At 42.8% G+C, this 17,801-nt stretch overlaps 2 protein-coding genes across 2 annotated transcripts in view; both read left to right on the forward strand.

Moving 5' to 3' along the window:
- The first annotated feature begins 3,404 nt into the window (after positions 1-3,404).
- lig4 (ligase IV, DNA, ATP-dependent) lies at positions 3,405-8,687 on the forward strand. Its single transcript, XM_084347381.1, has 3 exons — positions 3,405-3,483; positions 4,712-6,782; positions 7,417-8,687. Exons 2-3 carry the CDS (start codon positions 4,720-4,722, stop codon positions 8,084-8,086), a joined length of 2,733 nt encoding a protein of 910 aa, XP_084203507.1. The 5' UTR covers positions 3,405-3,483; positions 4,712-4,719; the 3' UTR covers positions 8,087-8,687.
- Positions 8,688-12,040: 3,353 nt separating this feature from the next.
- The window catches only part of nalf1a (NALCN channel auxiliary factor 1a), a 31,986-nt gene continuing 26,225 nt past the window's right edge, over positions 12,041-17,801 (forward strand). The window contains exon 1 of the mRNA XM_084347615.1: positions 12,041-13,256. Within this exon, the coding sequence (XP_084203741.1) occupies positions 12,570-13,256 (687 nt within the window). The 5' untranslated portion in view covers positions 12,041-12,569. The remainder of the gene's footprint in view (positions 13,257-17,801) is intronic.

Below are 17,801 nucleotides of genomic sequence, written 5' to 3' on the forward strand. Positions count from 1 at the left end.
AGCACATAGTAGCTCCAAATGGACCTCCTCCCTCCCTCCCCACACATATCCCACAATCCTCCACTGCAGCAGTAGCAGGCAGCAGCAGCAGACAGGTAAACAACTCTGGCTGGCGTGTGACTCAGTGGCTCAGTGGTGCAGCTCGGCCTGCACAGACACAGGTCGCCCCCTGTTGGCGGCAGGAAGGAAAAGACAACACCAAATTTGGGTTGTTGAGGATGTTTGTGTATTTCTTCCTAACGTTTCAATAAAGGTTCAGGGAAATAGGTCATTTATAGTTAGTTAAACATTAGTTAATAGTTATCTCAGTGCTAACAAAGCATTTATTAAGCAATTGTTTATTGTTGAGTTGCAACTGATGTTTAAAATACTTTGTAAATGCTTAATAAACACTGTAGTTTATCTGTAAACATTATTAGGATGGCCATTATAAAGTTGTAACTGATGTTTATAAACCTTTACAACTGTTTAATAAATGGTGTATAAAGCATTTCAATGTTTGTTAACAGTGAAACAAGTATTAACTAATGCTTAACTAACTATAAACAATACTTTTTTCCCATTTTCCAGGTGCACCTGACACAATTACAATCTACATATATATATATACATATTACATAGAGCAACCAGTCACCTCCTTTTTCCAGCACTCCATCGATCATTATACTAATCCAAGAGTCCCACCTTCTGTGTTTTAACCTTGATAAGAGGCTCATAGGATACAATTTCCTGTACCAGCACACCAATTATTAACTCAAAAACTCAGTGTTACTGCCACATAATTCTCATATGTAAAGCTTTACTTTAAGTCTCCCTATGTAGCATTTATAATATATAGAAAATGTAGTTGTATGAGGGTATAGCACATTTTAAGGTGTTTATTAATGTACAGTATTTATATGAATACAACTATCATCTGTTTATACAGCATCCTCATTAAGGATTGTCCATAGGAGGAGTTATTGTTATAAAATACATTAAAAAACAAATTGTAGGTCTTGATATTTTCCTGCTCCTTAAAGGATTTTGATTTAAAAAAAAACAACAACATTCAAATAAACAACCAATGACAAGCTTTATTGACCCCTGTAGGGAAGTCTCTCCTCCCACGCACTCACTCACATAGGTCAAAGGTCAGGGTTATTGAGTGAGCTGCACCTCCAGCCTGGAAGATTCACAATCTGAAGCTGCCATCAAATCAAAGTACACAAAAACAATTAAAATGTGATGGCTGGCAGTTCGACCTGACTCCACCTGAGTGTCAGTGTTTGTGGACGCGAGCTTCAGATTCTTTTGATGGGAAACAAGACATCACTGGAACAATTTGGCATCACTTTACCAGCAACGGTATGTACTTGGAATCGCACCAGCAACCGCCATATTACGTTAGCGCCAAAACAAGTTTGTAATAGAAACAAAGTACAAGGTTAGAAGGCGTGACGCAGAGCAGGAAACAAATATGTTTGTGCAACCTTCACATGACCACCTGCAGTACATGTCAACACAGCAAAACAAAAGTATTATGGTGTTATTATGCTTTGAGAAATGCCGCAAACCAATTAGCAAGAGGCATTCAGACGTCTCCTGCAGCTCTTATTATATCATATCTTACGTACCAGGAAATATCCACACCTGGTTTTACTGGCAGCTGAGAGTAATGTTGAGTATTTACCTTTTGCCCTAGAAGTCCTGTGTCCTGATGCTTCTTTCTTCTCTTTCTAATTTCTGCTGAGTTTTAGGCAATTTTGCTGCAATATTATACGGCAAGATCCACACAGTGTTCAGCCCAAATGACACTTGTTGTTTTCTCAGTTTTCACTTGGAGGAAGCCCATGTGAAGATAGGGAGGACTGAGACCTATAACCAGGACTATTGACACCCTAAAATAAGAAGAGTCAAAATATTTGTATCTGTATTTGTTTTTTATAAATACTTAAAGTCATTTAACCCTTTTAATGCATGGTATCTACTACAGTGGACAGATATTTTGAAGCCATTTCTAACCATGTAAGTTGCGAGTATAATGTCCCAATCACCAGGTGGCGGACCCCCAAAGCCTTGTCCACAATTCCATTTAAATCTTATCTTTGTATGTGTTTGTTATTTTGTGATATGGCATGATAAAGTCAAAATGGTGGAGGGAAGAGGAGATGCACCAAAGACCTAACTGTTAAATTCTCTTATTCTTAGAAAACCAGACATGAAAAACTACTATGCGACAGACTGTAGCTGCCATTAGCTAGTTAGCTCAGTTGGCTGTGCAGCTAGCTGTGCAGGTGGGAGTTCAGAGAACTGGGGGAGTTTCGGTGTTGACACTGCTAACACAGGAGCTTTGGACCAGGTTGGGATGTGGACTAACATGCTAACTTTTGCAACACAATAAACAGACATCATAACGTAATGTTATTTCTTCACAGTCTGTTAATAATTTTAGCTTTTTAAAAAACTTAAATTCTTACATATTGCACCTCTAAATACTCTAAATGTCATCTAAATATAAGTCTAATAGGCAGAATATACCCTTTGATGCATAACGTCCATTGGAGAGGCAGATATATTTGCAGTCACAAAAGAAATATGTACAAGAAAAACAAAATATATGTAAATGCTGCATGGTGTTCACTCAGTAGCCTTTCAAAATAAGATATTGCAAACAAAAGTTATCGGCATTTCATTTGAGTAAAAACAAACAATGAAAATAATTTCTTTGTGATTTAATAATGCATGCATGGAAGGGTTAAAAATCTGTATATGATCCTATAATCATCATGACTGTCATATTAATTTTCAAGGCGATGTTACTGCAATAAAAATAGGGTGGTTAGGTTTCATAGATTATACTACTTCCTGCTACCAGAGGACTCTGATCCAGATGTGTCTTACATAAGAGAAGAGAAACGTCCTGGGGTCAACAAGTATACATTCCTATCTTTCACTACCAGCTTACTACTGATTTATAGGCTCCAGGCTCATCATGGTACAGAACAGTAAACAGCCTCACTGACTGCACCTCCTCAGCACTGCAGCGTCTCAGTGTCGCCCTCTGCTGGTGGGCGGGAGAGCAACAGTATTATGTCTCCAGGGAATTTACAGATTTTTCAAGAATGTTTGAATTGATATGATACTGATAATATATATAAAACGTTTTGCTGCGTTAAATCAATAACACACCAAGATTAAAATGAAGCACAAATGATATGAAACAGGAAGTTACAACTAAATCCCACTCCTGATACGACATTTCAGATCAAATCAATAAGAAAAATGAGAACATAAATAAAGCGAAAATTTGGGCTTCACGAGATAAAGATTTAGTGACTCAATAAGTTTCAAAACACAAATAAACAATGTGGAGGAACAAACGTTCCGCTCATGTTTCCAGGGGAATGTTTATCGTGGTGGACGTCCCCACTCAATTTGTGTATGAGGAAGTCTTCAACTTGTAGGTCGCTTGGAGAAGTCTGACAGAGTAAAAAGAGCAAGGTAACTCTCAAATCTGATATATTTCATTATGTTTCTAACATTTATCGTCGCTGTTCCTCAAATAAAGCTAAAGAATAAGATAATAACACTTTACTTCCTACTTCAGCGGTGTGTTTTCAAAATGAAAGCTCAGCTAACATTAAACGCTGTGTTCAATCACGTTTCGTTGAGTGTGAGCTGAATGTCACGTTAAGTTGCTGTTAAAAATACAAAATTGCTGTTAAATATCGCCTCGTTTGACGGCAAATGTCCGTAACTTCACCGGTCAGACATGTTTGTACAACACAGACGTCATTATGACAACAGATACTTTTATTTTGAAAGTGAACTAACCGTGGTTTTCTCTTTGACAGCCGCAAATGTCAGTGTAAATACGTTTAAATGTGGCTAATAATCAGTAAAAGATGCTTTACTTCATGTGGATGCTTGGCCTGGGAAAAAAAAGAAATGCTTACCATCATGTTTAGACAGTTCCTCTCAGCTGCTTTTCAGATTAAAAGCCCTGGCTGTTCTGAGACATGTCAGAACATGTCAGGACCAGCAATCTGCAACTCCAATAGTAAGACATTTAATTGGGGAAAATTGGCGTTTTAAAACACTAATAATTCACCATGTTTAGTAGATTTGGTTCTTAATCATTGATTCATCATTGTTCAATCTGAAGAATAGGTTTATCAGCTAAGCGGGGCACCAATTTAGAGTATGTATCCTTCCTTGGGCACATTCTGGCTTTCTATTCTTGTTATTTTTGTCCAATTATATATTTTAGGATTGTATTGTAATGTATCAACCACATTTAAGAGCAACCTCTTTTTTGACAAAATCAGAAAAGAGAAAAAAGTCAAATTCATTTATTTTCTGGCTGATTTCATGTGACGGAAAGTTTTATGGTCAGTGATCATCTGATTACATTATGCTAAGCCTTAGCCTGTAATTGATTTGAACAATGTAAACAAATAGGTTGGCGATTAATTTAGTAGTTGACATTTAATCTATTAGTCATTGCAATAATATTCAGTTTACTGTCACACGAGACAAAAGCATCAATGTTCACATTTGACAGGCTGGAACCAGAATAATATTTGGTATATTTGTTTGAAAATGACATAAGATTTGTCAAAATTGTATAAAACAGATTATTTTTCTGTCAATCAATTAGTCAATTAATAGACTAACCATTTCCATTTGACAAGATTCATTGATTTACACTGCTATTTTGATACAACAGATTTCAACATGGAGGGAACTTCCAAAAGCGATGCTGCAGCTCAGCCCTCCGTTGCTGCTCAGGTTCCTTTCCTTCACCTGTGTAATACCTGTGAGAAAATCCAGAAGTCTAAACTCCGTCCAGATAAATCCAAAATCCTTGGGGACTTCATTGGATCATGGAGGAAGTTTCATTCCGCCCTCCACAAAGACAACCCCAAAACAACAGACTCTTTCTACCCAGCTATGCGCCTCATTGTCCCCTCTTTTGAACGAGAGCGTATGGCGTACGGCATCAAAGAAAGCATGTTGGCTAAACTCTACATTGATGTATTAGGCCTCCCAAAGAATGGCCCGGAAGCCAATAAACTGTTGAACTACCGTGCTCCAACTACATCACAAGGAGAAGCAGGAGACTTTGCCGGCATGGCATACTTTGTGCTAAAGAAACGGTGCAGCAGTGAAGGAAAGCTCAGCGTCAAAGAAGTCAATGACTTCCTGGACTCTGTGGCGATCAACAACGCAACCAAGAAGAAGGATCTCGTGAGAAAGAGTCTGCTGCACCTCATCACCCAGAGCTCGGCTCTGGAGCAGAAATGGCTCATCAGAATGATTCTGAAGGACATGAAGCTCGGGATCAGCAAAGAAATTGTCCTCCAGGTCTTCCACCCGGACGCTGCTGAGCTCTATAACGTCAACACGGACTTGAACAAAGTGTGCCAGCAGCTCCACAACCCCTCCGTGTCTTTAAGCGACGTCTCTATCGGACTCTTCTCTGCTTTCAAGCCAATGTTGGCAGCTGTGGCGAACATCCGCAATGTGGAGAAGCAGATGGGAAACAGCCCATTTTATATTCAGACCAAGCTTGACGGGGAGCGTATACAGCTGCACAAAGACGGGGACGTGTACAAGTACTTCAGCCGGAATGCCTTCGAATACACCCAGCAGTTTGGAGCGTCCCCAATGGAGGGCTCGCTGACACCTTACATCCACAACGTTTTTAAAAGCAACGTCCTAAACTGTATCCTCGACGGTGAGATGATGGCGTACAACCCAACCACTGAGATCTTCATGCAGAAAGGAAGCAAATTCGACATCAAGAGACTCATGGATGACTCCGAGCTACAGACCTGCTTCTGTGTGTTTGACGTGTTGCTAGTTAACGACCAGAAGCTTGGCAAGGAATCTCTGAAGAAGCGCTTAGAGATCCTTCAGACAGTTTTCACCCCGGTCAAGGGGAGGATACACCTGGTGCCAAAGTCCGATGCAAGGACCATGCAGGAGGTGGTGAACGCTCTAAATGATGCCATTGACAGCAGAGAAGAGGGGATCATGGTGAAGGATCCTTTATCCATCTACAAGCCTGACAAGCGTGGGGAGGGATGGATGAAAATAAAGCCAGAGTACGTGGACGGGTTGATGGATGAGCTTGACCTGCTGATTGTTGGTGGATACTGGGGGAAAGGGAGAAGAGGTGGTATGATGTCCCACTTCTTGTGTGCCATTGCCGAAGCTCCAAAGCCTGGCGAGAAACCCACGGTTTTCCACACTTTCTGTCGCATCGGCTCTGGATACACCATGAAGGAGTTGTACGAGCTTGGTTTGAAGCTAGCCAAGCACTGGAAAGTCTATAAGAAAAATGACCCACCATCATCCATCTTGTGCGGTACAGAGAAACCAGAAGTTTACATCGAACCCTGCAACTCAGTCATAATCCAGGTCAAGGCAGCTGAAATAGTCGGAAGCGACATGTATAAAACCAACTGCACCCTGCGCTTCCCCAGAATCGAGAAGATCCGTGATGACAAGGAGTGGCACCAGTGCATGACTCTGGCAGAGCTGGATCAGTTTCGCAGTAAGGCGTCCGGGAAACTCGCTTCGAGGCACCTCCGCATCGATGATGATTCACCACAAAAGAAGAAGCGCAAGATGGTGGCCAAACCCAAGAAGGTGATCGGGATCATTGACCATTTTAAGCCTCAGGACCTCTCCGGGGTTACAAAGGAGACGGATATGTTCGAGGATGTGGAGTTCTGTATCCTGAATGGCACCGAGGATCACCCCAAGGCTGAGCTGGAAAGGGGTGTGGCCAGGTAACATGACATCCGTGAAAGAAGCCTTTTGTGGTGTTGTTAAAAGAGTCGTTGTTGAACTAGAAAATAGAATGAGGATGATTGAATGATTGATGGCAAACAGTTATAGATCCAGCAGACATGGAGCAACATTAACATTCAGGTGGAGTCTTGGTTGTACCCAACTGATGAATGTACTCTTCTTTTAGCCCTTTTTTTGGTCTCTCCGAGAGCTGTTCATGGTCATGCATCAGCAGTGTGTCGATATTTGACGACCTGGGAATTAGACTCAACAATCAACTGTCTTTCTACAGAATCACTTACTTCACCTTTAATACAATTCAAACTGTGATTTGAGGGAATTATTTTCAGGAAACCCTGAACACTACATTGATAAAAGCTGTGAGTGTGACACAAAAGAGTAAAATTGGGGACCACGAAACCAAAACAATGAGCTGAAAGATGCTAAAATGCTCTGTAGAGCTGAGACAAACTGCAGAATTGAATGATAATTGATGCCCTTGAAGTCCTTTTATCGGTTGTTAAGACAAAAATATTGATTTAAAGCCGCTTTAAAGCAAGACTTTGTAACTTTTGGTAAACAGTAGTCACTGTAACTACAAATAACTGATCACAGATGTCCTCTCCTCATTAGGTGTGGAGGTATCGTCGTCCAAAACCCAGGACGGGACACCTACTGCGTGATCGCCGGCGTGGAGAACATGCGTGTGAAGAACCTGATCTCGTCCGATCAGCATGACGTGGTTTGGGCCGCATGGCTGCTGGAGTGCCTGGACCAGAAGGTAGTGGTCCCATGGCAACCGCGTCACATGATCCACATGTCGCCCTCCACCAGGGAGCACTTCGCCAAGGAGTACGACAGCCACGGCGACAGCTACTTCGTGGACACAGATGAGCAGCAGCTGCGGGAGGTGTTCGGCCGGATCAGCAGTGCGGACGTGTCTACGGCGGTAAACGTCTGCCAGGTGGAGCAGCGTTACGGCTGGGAAGACCTTCCCACCAGCATCTTCAGACCCTTCAAGGTGTACATGGACAGCTACACCGACATAGGAGAACCTCAAACCGCCTTACCTGCCACCTGTTTGGACATCAGGGCGCTGGAGTTTCGCTACCATGGAGGGAGGGTGGTGCAGAGGTTGGAGGAGGGAGTCTCTCATGTCATCATCGCAGAGGAAACAAGACTTCTGGATTTAAGGACTCTGAGGCGTTGCTTTAGGAAGAAGTTTAAGATTGTTAGAGACTCATGGGTGACTGATTCAATCACAGCAGGCTACCTCATGGATGACACCGACTACTTAGTTTGAAGAGAAAGTTGACACTGGAGAGAAATCCTCTTATAGTCACAAGCTGACTTCAAGATTAGCAATAAACTAGAAGTAGAAAAATAACAATTCCAGAGAGAGTAAGCGATGTGATTCAAAACTACACTGTACTTTACAGGGATGTAACTTCTCAGGGGCTTCATGCAAACTCAATTAGTTTTAATTCTGCGTTCTTAATGCGTGATTAAGGCTGCTTGTTATTTTATTATGGTTTTAAATTGATAGGCTGCTTTGAAAGTCAGGAAGGCCGTGATTGTTTTTTCAATTTTGAAAGTGAGAATTTCATTAAGAGGGATCCAAATACGGATGCTGATTCATTCCTTTTTAGAGACACTGCTTAATCTTTTTCAGCTATTATTGAAACGGTTTTATGGAAAGAAAAAAAGGTATTGAGGGATTTCATTTGAAAAACTGTTAAATTTTATGGGAATATGAGGGTTAGTAGTGTTTTTTGTCATTTGTGATTTGTGAATAAAGGGGTATTACTGCCCTCTTTATATGATGTGTGCCTTTTTGCCTTTATGTCTGTTTATTTATATGTAAGCACAACTCTAATAAACATCTGGAAATGGTTTAAAACGGACTGATTGTACAATTTTCTTTTTAAAATTGATAATTAAGTAAAATGGAGAACGCGTGTGAAGGGATGGCCTTTACCTCGGCTCGTCAGGGTGTAGTCAGCTGGCAGAGAGAGACCGAGCGACACCACGGGGGTACGTTAAAATCGGTTCAGCTAAAGGCCCTCCAACAAAGATGTCTCCATGTTTTCCTGTCTTTATAAAATGTCACCATTGCGTCTCGGGACTCATTGATATGTTATAACCTTCATTACTGTCGCCTCTAGGGTGCAGGTAGCTGCCTGTGGTGTCCTGGGTATTGTTGTGCATAAATGCCGCATGAATACATTGTCAAAGTAAAAGGGATGAGGTACCTGTTCCTAATCATATACTGAGAATAATGGCTCCGATTGGTATGTCGTCGCGTTCCCTGTAGGGTTTGAATTTTTGTCACATCGTTGTTAAATCAAAGGGGCACTGTGTAGTTCTGGAGAAGAAATTCAAACTCAGAATTTTACAATATTAGTGAGGTAATAATACAAACTCAGAAATATTTATAACAAAATAGTTGAGAACAAAATGATCTCGATTAGTGGTTAAAAAAGAAAAATCCTGTGCCACAGAAAGCGTTCTGTGACCCATCGCCCACTCTAAACTATTTACAGGTGATGCGGAGTGAGCGTTTGACTGACAGGCTTTAATTAGAGGTACTCAACTAGTGCTTATTCCAGCGTGGCTCTGTGCATGTGATGTGTTGTGTCACTTCTAGTCGTGAAAAAGTCTGACTGCCTGTCCTCTGAAAGGACTCGCAGGAGCAGATTATCAGTCATCTGGAGAAGAAAAACAGCAGCCGCTCAAACAGCCGCTGAAAGCTGGGATTGCAGAAATACTACGTCCTAATGGGATAAATGCTCTAATTAGGCCGGCTGTACGCTGGACACAAGCAGAAACAAATGGCTCGGAAGTGGCCCTTAGACAACCAGTGGCTGCGTGCACTCAGCTGAAATAAATGAGCTCCTGTAGAGACCAAACAGAGGCTCATGGCTGCAGGGAAGGTTTGTGTGCAGCAATTAGCACGGCCCACCCTCAATGAAGAAATTAAATCAGAAACAACAGAGAATCGAGCTCCATTTTGTGCCTCTTGAATAAGTGGTCATATGGTTTAAACATTTATAAATATATGACCAACATAACAGTATTTTATTTTTCATAAAGGTCACATATTATGCTCATTTTTAAGCTTTTATTTTGGTTGTCTACTTGAAGATGTTCACATGCTTTAATTTTCCCAAATCACTTTATCTTTCTCATGCTGTCCATTGCTGCAGCACCTCAATTCACCCTCTGTCTGAACGCTCCGTTTTAGTGCCCGTCTCTTTAAGGCCACCCTGCTGAAAATTCAGAAGTATTTATTTTTTCCATAACTGGAATAAACAAGCTGTTCTCAGAGGGAAATAAGGTCCCCAGAACACTGTTTGAAGCTAGGAAGGTGGCAGGGTCCGCCACATATAAACAAAGTAAAACAGTTGTGTTGTCCTTTAAGATCAGTTTGTTTGCAAAACAAAGGATGCATTTAGCCCCTTTATGACATCAGTACAAGACGTTTCCACTGTGTGCCGCAAGCCTTTCAAACTGTGTTATCCCGCCGACCAGGCAGCTGCTCATTTTCAACCGTTTCATTACCGTCATAAGATTGACTTGCAGAGACTTGCTTGAGTGAGGTAATCCATCACAGTGAAGCATCGTGTCTGCTTTAATCGCTGTCAATCTCATCCCTGAGTGGTAATGGAGTTGTAGGCCTGAGCGCTCATTGATTTAAACGTCTGTGTTGCGTTACTGTGCAACACTGTCACACCTCTGGCAAAAAATTAAAGCACGCTGTTCACCTGACGGACTTCCTGTCTGAGGTGAGCGTCAGTGTTAGCAGGTTGATTTCTTACAACTTTTACAGAAGTGGTCGTCAAGAGAGACACATTCAAATGTCTCAACCTCAACGGCAGCCTTTGTTTTTAAAAATCAGTGGCTGTTTTATAGAGTACTCTTAATTTGAAATTGGCTCAAGCTGACAAAAGTTGGTATTGTCCTTTAAAGAGGAAACAGGCTCCTGTCTTTTGATGAGAGCATCTGAAACCAGGTGAGTACCAACCTGTCTGTCTGCTCCAGTGTCAAGCACACTACAATATAACCTACAATAAGTCTGCTGATGGATATTTTCAGAATAAAACAGCTCACGCGAACTCTCCTTATCCAGTCAGCACATCTTATTGTTCAGTATCTCCTGCACAGCTGCATGTTTTTGCCTTCAGTGGTTGTAGTTGTTCTTTATCTTTCCTGCTTTAGACCTAAATAGTTGAGACAGGAGTCATTTTGGACACCGACATCACGGGCTTTCATTTTGAAGTCACAATCAGAAAGTTTCTGGTGACGTCGTGTCTCACTCTGTCGGTCTTGACGCACCAAAGTGCCGAAGGATGCGGTGACTGCGGTGCGCGCGCATAACGTCAGAGCCTGAGAAGTTGTGTCACGTTAGAAGGATTAGCTAGCACAATACCGGATGTTGATTGATTTGACCTTCAAAATAAAATACAAAATGTAGCTCAACATCAGCTGTAGGTTTTTTGTTTTGTTCAAATATTATATTGAATATTACTATATCATTACTATATATACACTATATAATTAAATGCTTTATGCACATTAGTAAAATCAGCTAGTCTGCTTTTTTTGGTCTTAAAATGTCTTTTAAAATGACAATATAACAGGTCTAATGTGTTCAACTTCATCAGAAAGCTGGCTTGTGGTAAAGCCTAGGTCAATGGTTCCTGATTTGGGGGTCATGGGGTCTTGAAGAGGTATTAATATTAATAAAAATAAATAAAATGAGGGGTCATAAGAGTGTCAAAACAAAAGGATAAGAAGGGGAAAGTACTTACTGTTACCTACAATGAGGCTATGTCTGACTTAATAGATAGTTTTATTTTCTGTGGCGTCTAAAAAGCCTTCAACTATACTATGCAAGATTAGTTAGCTATATTGGGATGTTTTAGTGTTTTACTTGATTGTTTATTCTGTGACATATCTTAATGTTTATTTTGTGTTTTGTAAATAGTTTTCTTCCCTGAATATAATGCCACATATTTGATTTGACTTTTATTGCACATCCATACACATGCACGTATGCACCCATATCTCAATATCCCTGACAACCCGAGGAGGAGAAATGACTGTTTGCTTTAACTGTCCATAAATGTGATCAGGGCTCATAAATAGACAGTGCTTCATTTTAACTGTGTCACAAACAGGACACAAAACAAAAAAGTCATTTCAAGACCTTTATTTTGAATGTCACAACCGGAAACACCGCCGGTTATCGCCCCTGACTTGACGCAGCTTCCTGCAAACACACACCGTCTCTTGGCGAACATGGCGGCAACTTGACAACGGCAGCGAGATGAAGACGGTGAGGGCTTGAAAAAGAAAAGAGGTCTGTTACAGGCTTGTAGGCCCATCCGCCGACACAAAGGCAGACAGCTTCGCCATGTTGGAAGAGGATAGCGCCCTTGTCCCTGCACGACCGAGGCCGGGGAAAACGTAAACGAGTCGGTGAGTGTTTCTAAAAACGGAGTCGAGGCTACGCAGAGGAGCGGAGCGGCGCGGCGCGGGGCTCAGGGCGGACGGGAGGACAGCGGCTTCACCGGTCAGCCATGGAGGATGCGGCCCGTGGTCGCCAGCGTCTAATTTGCCATCCGGCCCACGCTCATTTTAATGGGAATTACCGCTGAACGCAAAGGCAAGCCGGGACGACCCACCACCTGACACTTGAGGGGAGGAAAACGCGAAGCGGACCCCACGTCAATGACTGTTGCGGCAGAGGAGCCCCCACGGTGGAGTCGGCCGGTTCCCAAAATATGACCAGGGGTGCTGGGACGTGTTGGCAGCAAGAAGATGACGACGGCTTCCAAATCTGGCTAGAGCCCCCCCGCGACAACCAAAAGCCATTCACCGACTCAGAGAGGGCGCAGAGATGGCGACTGTCCTTGGCATCCCTCTTGTTCTTAACCATCCTCCTCTCTGATCACCTGTGGTTCTGCGCCGAGGCCAAACTGGCCCGGACCCGGGTCAAGATCGCATCCTCCAACCTCCTCTCACCCCAGACCCACTCAGCACACAGCAGCCTCAGCGGAAACCCATATGCTATTTTTATAGGAAACTCTACCAAACATTTGTGGCGGCTCGAAACTTGCCACCAGGATAGTTTGTCTAAAGACTGCTTTGCTTACGCAGATGCCGACCTTTTGTGCGAGGGCCTTTCCGACAAAGAGGGGACGCGGGCTGTAAATATGAGCGATTTGTACCTTTCCTTTTGTAACTCCTACTCTCTGCTGGATTTGTTTTACGGGTCGACAAGTCCGGACAATTTGAACTGCAGCCTCGACGTGCTCGGCGATGGCGACACCTCCAGATGCATCCTGTGCGTCCAGGCGTACCAGCGCTACGACCAGCACGCCCAGGAGAAATACGAGGACTTTGAGCTCCTGACTCAGAAATACGAGCCGGGGGAATATTCAGTGAGGACGTGCATGGAGCAGTGCAAGGTAGGATGCAAAAAAAGGGATGGAGGGGGGTGGTGGTGGTGGTGTTGGGTGATGTGGTGGCCATCTGTTGATTTGGGCCCGGATAGATGCCAGTTTTGGTCCTCCTCCTCCTCCTCCTCCTGTCGCCATGGAGACGGATGACAGATTCAAGGAGACTCCCGGCTCCGGGCCTCATGTTCATTCATCTCCTCATTGTGTTTAGGCCCCATGCTAATGTGCAGATGGAGGCCCTGCTCGTGTGTGTGTGTTTTTTTTCTTCACTCCACGCTCCCTCCTTTGACATTGAGCACCGCCCCGGCGCTTCTTCCAGCTCGTAATCCGCCTGATCAGCCGTCGATAACCCTCGATAAGGCTTGTTGGAAGTGGCTGAGCTTTTTTCTTTTCTTTTTTTTTTTTTTTTTTTACAGCCAGCCGTATATAACAGTTTAATGAGCAGGAAGGAGGCTGCAGGCGTAAGCAAACAACTCTTGAGAGCCCGTGTGTCCGTCCTGTGTGTGCTGTCGCAGTCCGCCAGGTGTTCATCATGGCCGCCCACTCCATATCGAGAGCGTTTCATTAATGTCAAGAGGTGGTTTCCCCGCCTAATGTGGTGGAAGGCTTTTTTGTGTGTGTGTGTGTTTGCTCAGTACCTAGGCCCGCACACAGGCCTCGTTTTAGCTCCAGGCCCCGGGCTTCGCTATTTGATAGCCGGTGCACTGTTTACAAGCTACTAACAGAGCGAGCAGGGTCAGAGAGGCTGGAGTGGGTGTCCGGGAAACGAGGCGCTGTGTGCCGCCGCAGCTGCGCTCAGCACCGCGCCGCCGCGGAGCTGTCCGCGGTGCTGAATGGCGCTCCACCGGCTCCATTCACAGAAGCTCCTGGCCAATCCCAGATGGCCTCCATTCAGCCAACCAGTGGCAGAGACACATGCAAAGGCGTCAAGAACGCGAATCTAATAAGGCCATCTGCCTGCTTATACAAATGCATTGAGCTTCAGATAGACCCACATACATATGAGCTGGGCCTTGTTTAAATTTAGAGGAGGGGAAACACAAAAAAAGACTAACAGAGTCCCTTGAGTGTGTGTGTGTGTGTGTGAGAGAGAGTGTGTGTTCATCAAACAGTGATTCACTTTCCTTTATATTCTCTGTGCAGTCTTAATCCTAACAAAGACAACACAGCCTTTTTTGAGCAAGATAAATCCAGCATTCACATGTTTGTAGACCCCCACTAGTCCTTACTTGTATAAACACTCACACACACTCTTTGTGTACACAATGGAGCTGGAGACTGCTGCACTTTAATTTGTCGTACACCCAAACATGAAGCGGGGGTTTTACAGTCTTAAAATAACAGTTTAAAGCTTTGCTGCACGGATCTGAAGGACATATTTCCAAGTTTTTATGGCAGTCCATATGGTTCAGATTGTTCTGTGGAAGAAGCTGAAACAATTAATGAATAAGTGTCAGAAAAATACACTTTTTTGATAATTGATGAATCATTTCTGTGATTTTTCAAGCAAAAATCTGAAAAATGATCTGAATTTTGCTGCTTTTCTTGGTCATTTATGAATTGAAAACTATATATCTTTGAATTTTGGTCCAACAAGATAAGCACATTGAAGGCGTCAGCTTGGGCACCGTTTGATAGTGTTAGTTTCTTTCTCTTTTGTGGAGAGTGTGAGGAAACAACAGTGTTGACGTCAGGTTAAAGTTGTTTATGTATTGTTTTGCAGAGATGTTTACTGAAGTTAGCATGTGAAACAGCTAGCCCCAGCCCATCCTGTCTCGTGTGCCAGCTGTTTGCTTAATAAATAAACAAAATAAACTCACAAAGTGTCGAGAAATCAAATACTCTTACTTCTATTTTCCTTAATAGACACTTTCTGAAATTAAGTTTCTTTCCTTTACTAAACTAAGATGAGCTTAATCGCCTTGTTAACTCATCGTTAAACATCGTTAAACAATCACCTCAGTTTTGTTTGTAATAAATCCTCAATTCACAGATATGAAAATATCCTAACTGTACACACCATATTTGGCCACTGCTGATGTCCGACTCTTCCTCAAACTCAAAGTCCTGGTCAGAGCAGCTGTAAATCGCCTCCATACTCTATCCTTGTTGTCAACCGGCCCCTCGGTTAGTCTCGGAGGCTGTGTCAGTCCCAGTTTGGTTTCCAGCTCAGGTTCACTCTCACGTCAGGCTGCCAAATCCAGTTGAGCTAGGCCCAGTCGCCCTGTGATTCGAGGTCCTGGTCCAGACAAACTCTAGGCCCAGTGGCTCCCCAGCAAACTGGGCCATAAGCTAATTAGCTAACAGCCAAGGATAGCTAACAAAGAGCAGCTGTTTTGTCGGTTTTTCTTTGAATTCTGGTGTATTCTATAAGTTATACCTTTATTGGAGAAAATAATCTATCAACCAGCATTAAAAATAATCAATAACAGAGGCTTTAATTCTGATATTTCATTTCTGGAAGCTTTTTACCCCATTGGCACTCTCTGCATACCGAGGCCTCTACTGGTGTTGAGTAGGTGAAGCTTGACCTAAGCGACTTCTCACTTCAAGGCCGGGCAGATGCCAGCTTTAGAATATGCAATCATGTTCCCCAGGGTGATGGCAATGGCCTGGGTTCAGCCTTTTTCTTGATAAATAGCCAAGCCAGCAGCACCTGTCCTTGCCATCAAGTACCAGGCATTGAAGAAGGCTCCCATTGATTCACTCAAGCCTCCACGTGTGCCATTCTTTGCTTTCCTCCGCATGATTTCATGTTTTGTCCTCTGCCAGTCTCGGGCTGGTGTTTCCCCCTCTTCCTCCGAGCTCACCTCTTGGCACTTGGAGAGAAAACAGTCATTTAGTCAAGCGGATAATTTCTTTAACAATGACCCTTCTCTCTCACCTTCTTGATTATAGGTTTGTTCCAGCTTGTATATGTGGTCGGCGGCGTTACGGAAAGAGCAGCGTGACTCAAACGATAATGTCGAGCTCTTGTTGAGTTAATGGCTACCTGCCTTGGAGAAGCCAAGTTGTGTGCCGGCTCAGACAGATGTACGTTGAATCTGTGTAAATATGGCAAGATTATAGTGCACACTGAGCTGGCAAGCGTGACAAACATGAACCAAATAGATCCCTACATTGTGAACAGCGGAGGCAGGTACAGTGAGTGTTCGCATCCAAAGCCAGTGGAAGATCTCTGACATTTTCAAGTGAGGATATTTGACATGAAGAGCGGCGTTTGTTGTGCAGGAGTGGCTCCCGTGGTCCGCAGGTGGTACTTTGATTCCTCTTGCCTGAGGTGAAACATCACACAGTAGACACGGCCGGTGTGCTGTTCCTCACAATGGGATTCTCCATCATCTGACTCTGTGAAAAACCCACCATTCATCTTGACAGCGGGGCCGGGCTGGAAACATTTAAAGCTGGGCCGACGCACTAATGCCGACTTGAAAGCAGCATTTTTTTTGTCATTCCAAGTGTGTGAACCAAAATGTCAGGCTCGACTAGCAGTTTATCAGGAAACAATGAAGCCAAAACAAACCTGAATCCTCGAAAAGCACAACAACTGTCTTGGGTCTCCACACTGTCATCGCATTATCTGATGGAGGGCTTCCTTATGCTTGAGGTCTGCAGTATAAAAGCACAACTGTTATTATTTAAAGTGTTATCATGTTATATAGTTCGTAAGAAGTTGTATAAAAAGTATAAAAAAAGTCTAAAAACATGGTGTTTGGTTGTTATTAGTGCTGCAACTTAACAATTGTGTTCATTATAGATGAATCCACCCATTATTTTCTCCATAATCTATCAGTTCTTTGGTCTAAAATGTCAGAAAATAATGAAAATATGCATTACAATTTCCCCGAGCCCAGCGTGACATATTCAGATGTCTTTTTTGTCAGAGCAACTGCCCAAAACCCAAAGAAATTCAATTATTATTCAATCAATGTCCCTTTTGAAAACAAAACAAATAATAAGTGAAAAGAAACAGCGCTGATTATTTCTGTTATCGATAAACGTGATGATTATTTCCTCAATTAATCATTTGGTCTGGAAAATGTAAGAAAATAGTGAAAAATGTTCATCGCAGTTCCCTGAAGCCAAAGGTAAAAGTTTCAAATTGTACATTTAAACAGTCCAAAACCAAAAGAAGCAAAAGAAAACCAGCAACTGTTTGTTGGTCAGCTTCTTGGTAAAAGCAGTGGTGTCCTGCATGAATACACTCTTTTCTGCCAGAGTTTGGACACCCACCCCGTCCTGATGAAGCAGATTATCAGAGTTTTTGAGTGTTAAACCTTTATTGAATAATACCTAAAGATGTTTTATTAACTTAATTTGTTGTCATTTTAGTTATTAAGGTTTAATGTGACAGAGAAATGGTCTCCAGGGCATTTAAAAATTCAGCATGTTGCTTTATTGCCTTTTGTGTCAAGGAAGGTTGCAGTTTCTGTTTTATTCATTTCTGAGGGCTTAGATCAGCATTATTTGCAGTATTTGCGACCTCATGTTGTAAAGGGGCATCAAGGTAAAATCGTGTTTTAAAGCCTTTGTTCTCTCAGTTTATCTTGTGCT

This window comes from Pagrus pagrus (assembly GCF_965226575.1).
Source record: "Pagrus pagrus genome assembly, chromosome: 24".
NCBI classification, from domain to species: domain Eukaryota; kingdom Metazoa; phylum Chordata; class Actinopteri; order Spariformes; family Sparidae; genus Pagrus; species Pagrus pagrus.

What these genes read in the sequence shown, in the direction of transcription:
- lig4 (XM_084347381.1), top strand. Translation starts at nt 4,720, where the DNA reads ATGGAGGGAACTTCCAAAAGCGATGCTGCAGCTCAGCCCTCCGTTGCT. An exon ending in CTGGAAAGGGGTGTGGCCAG is followed by an intron (nt 6,783 to 7,416) that starts GTAACATGACAT and finishes TCTCCTCATTAG; the next exon opens with GTGTGGAGGTATCGTCGTCC.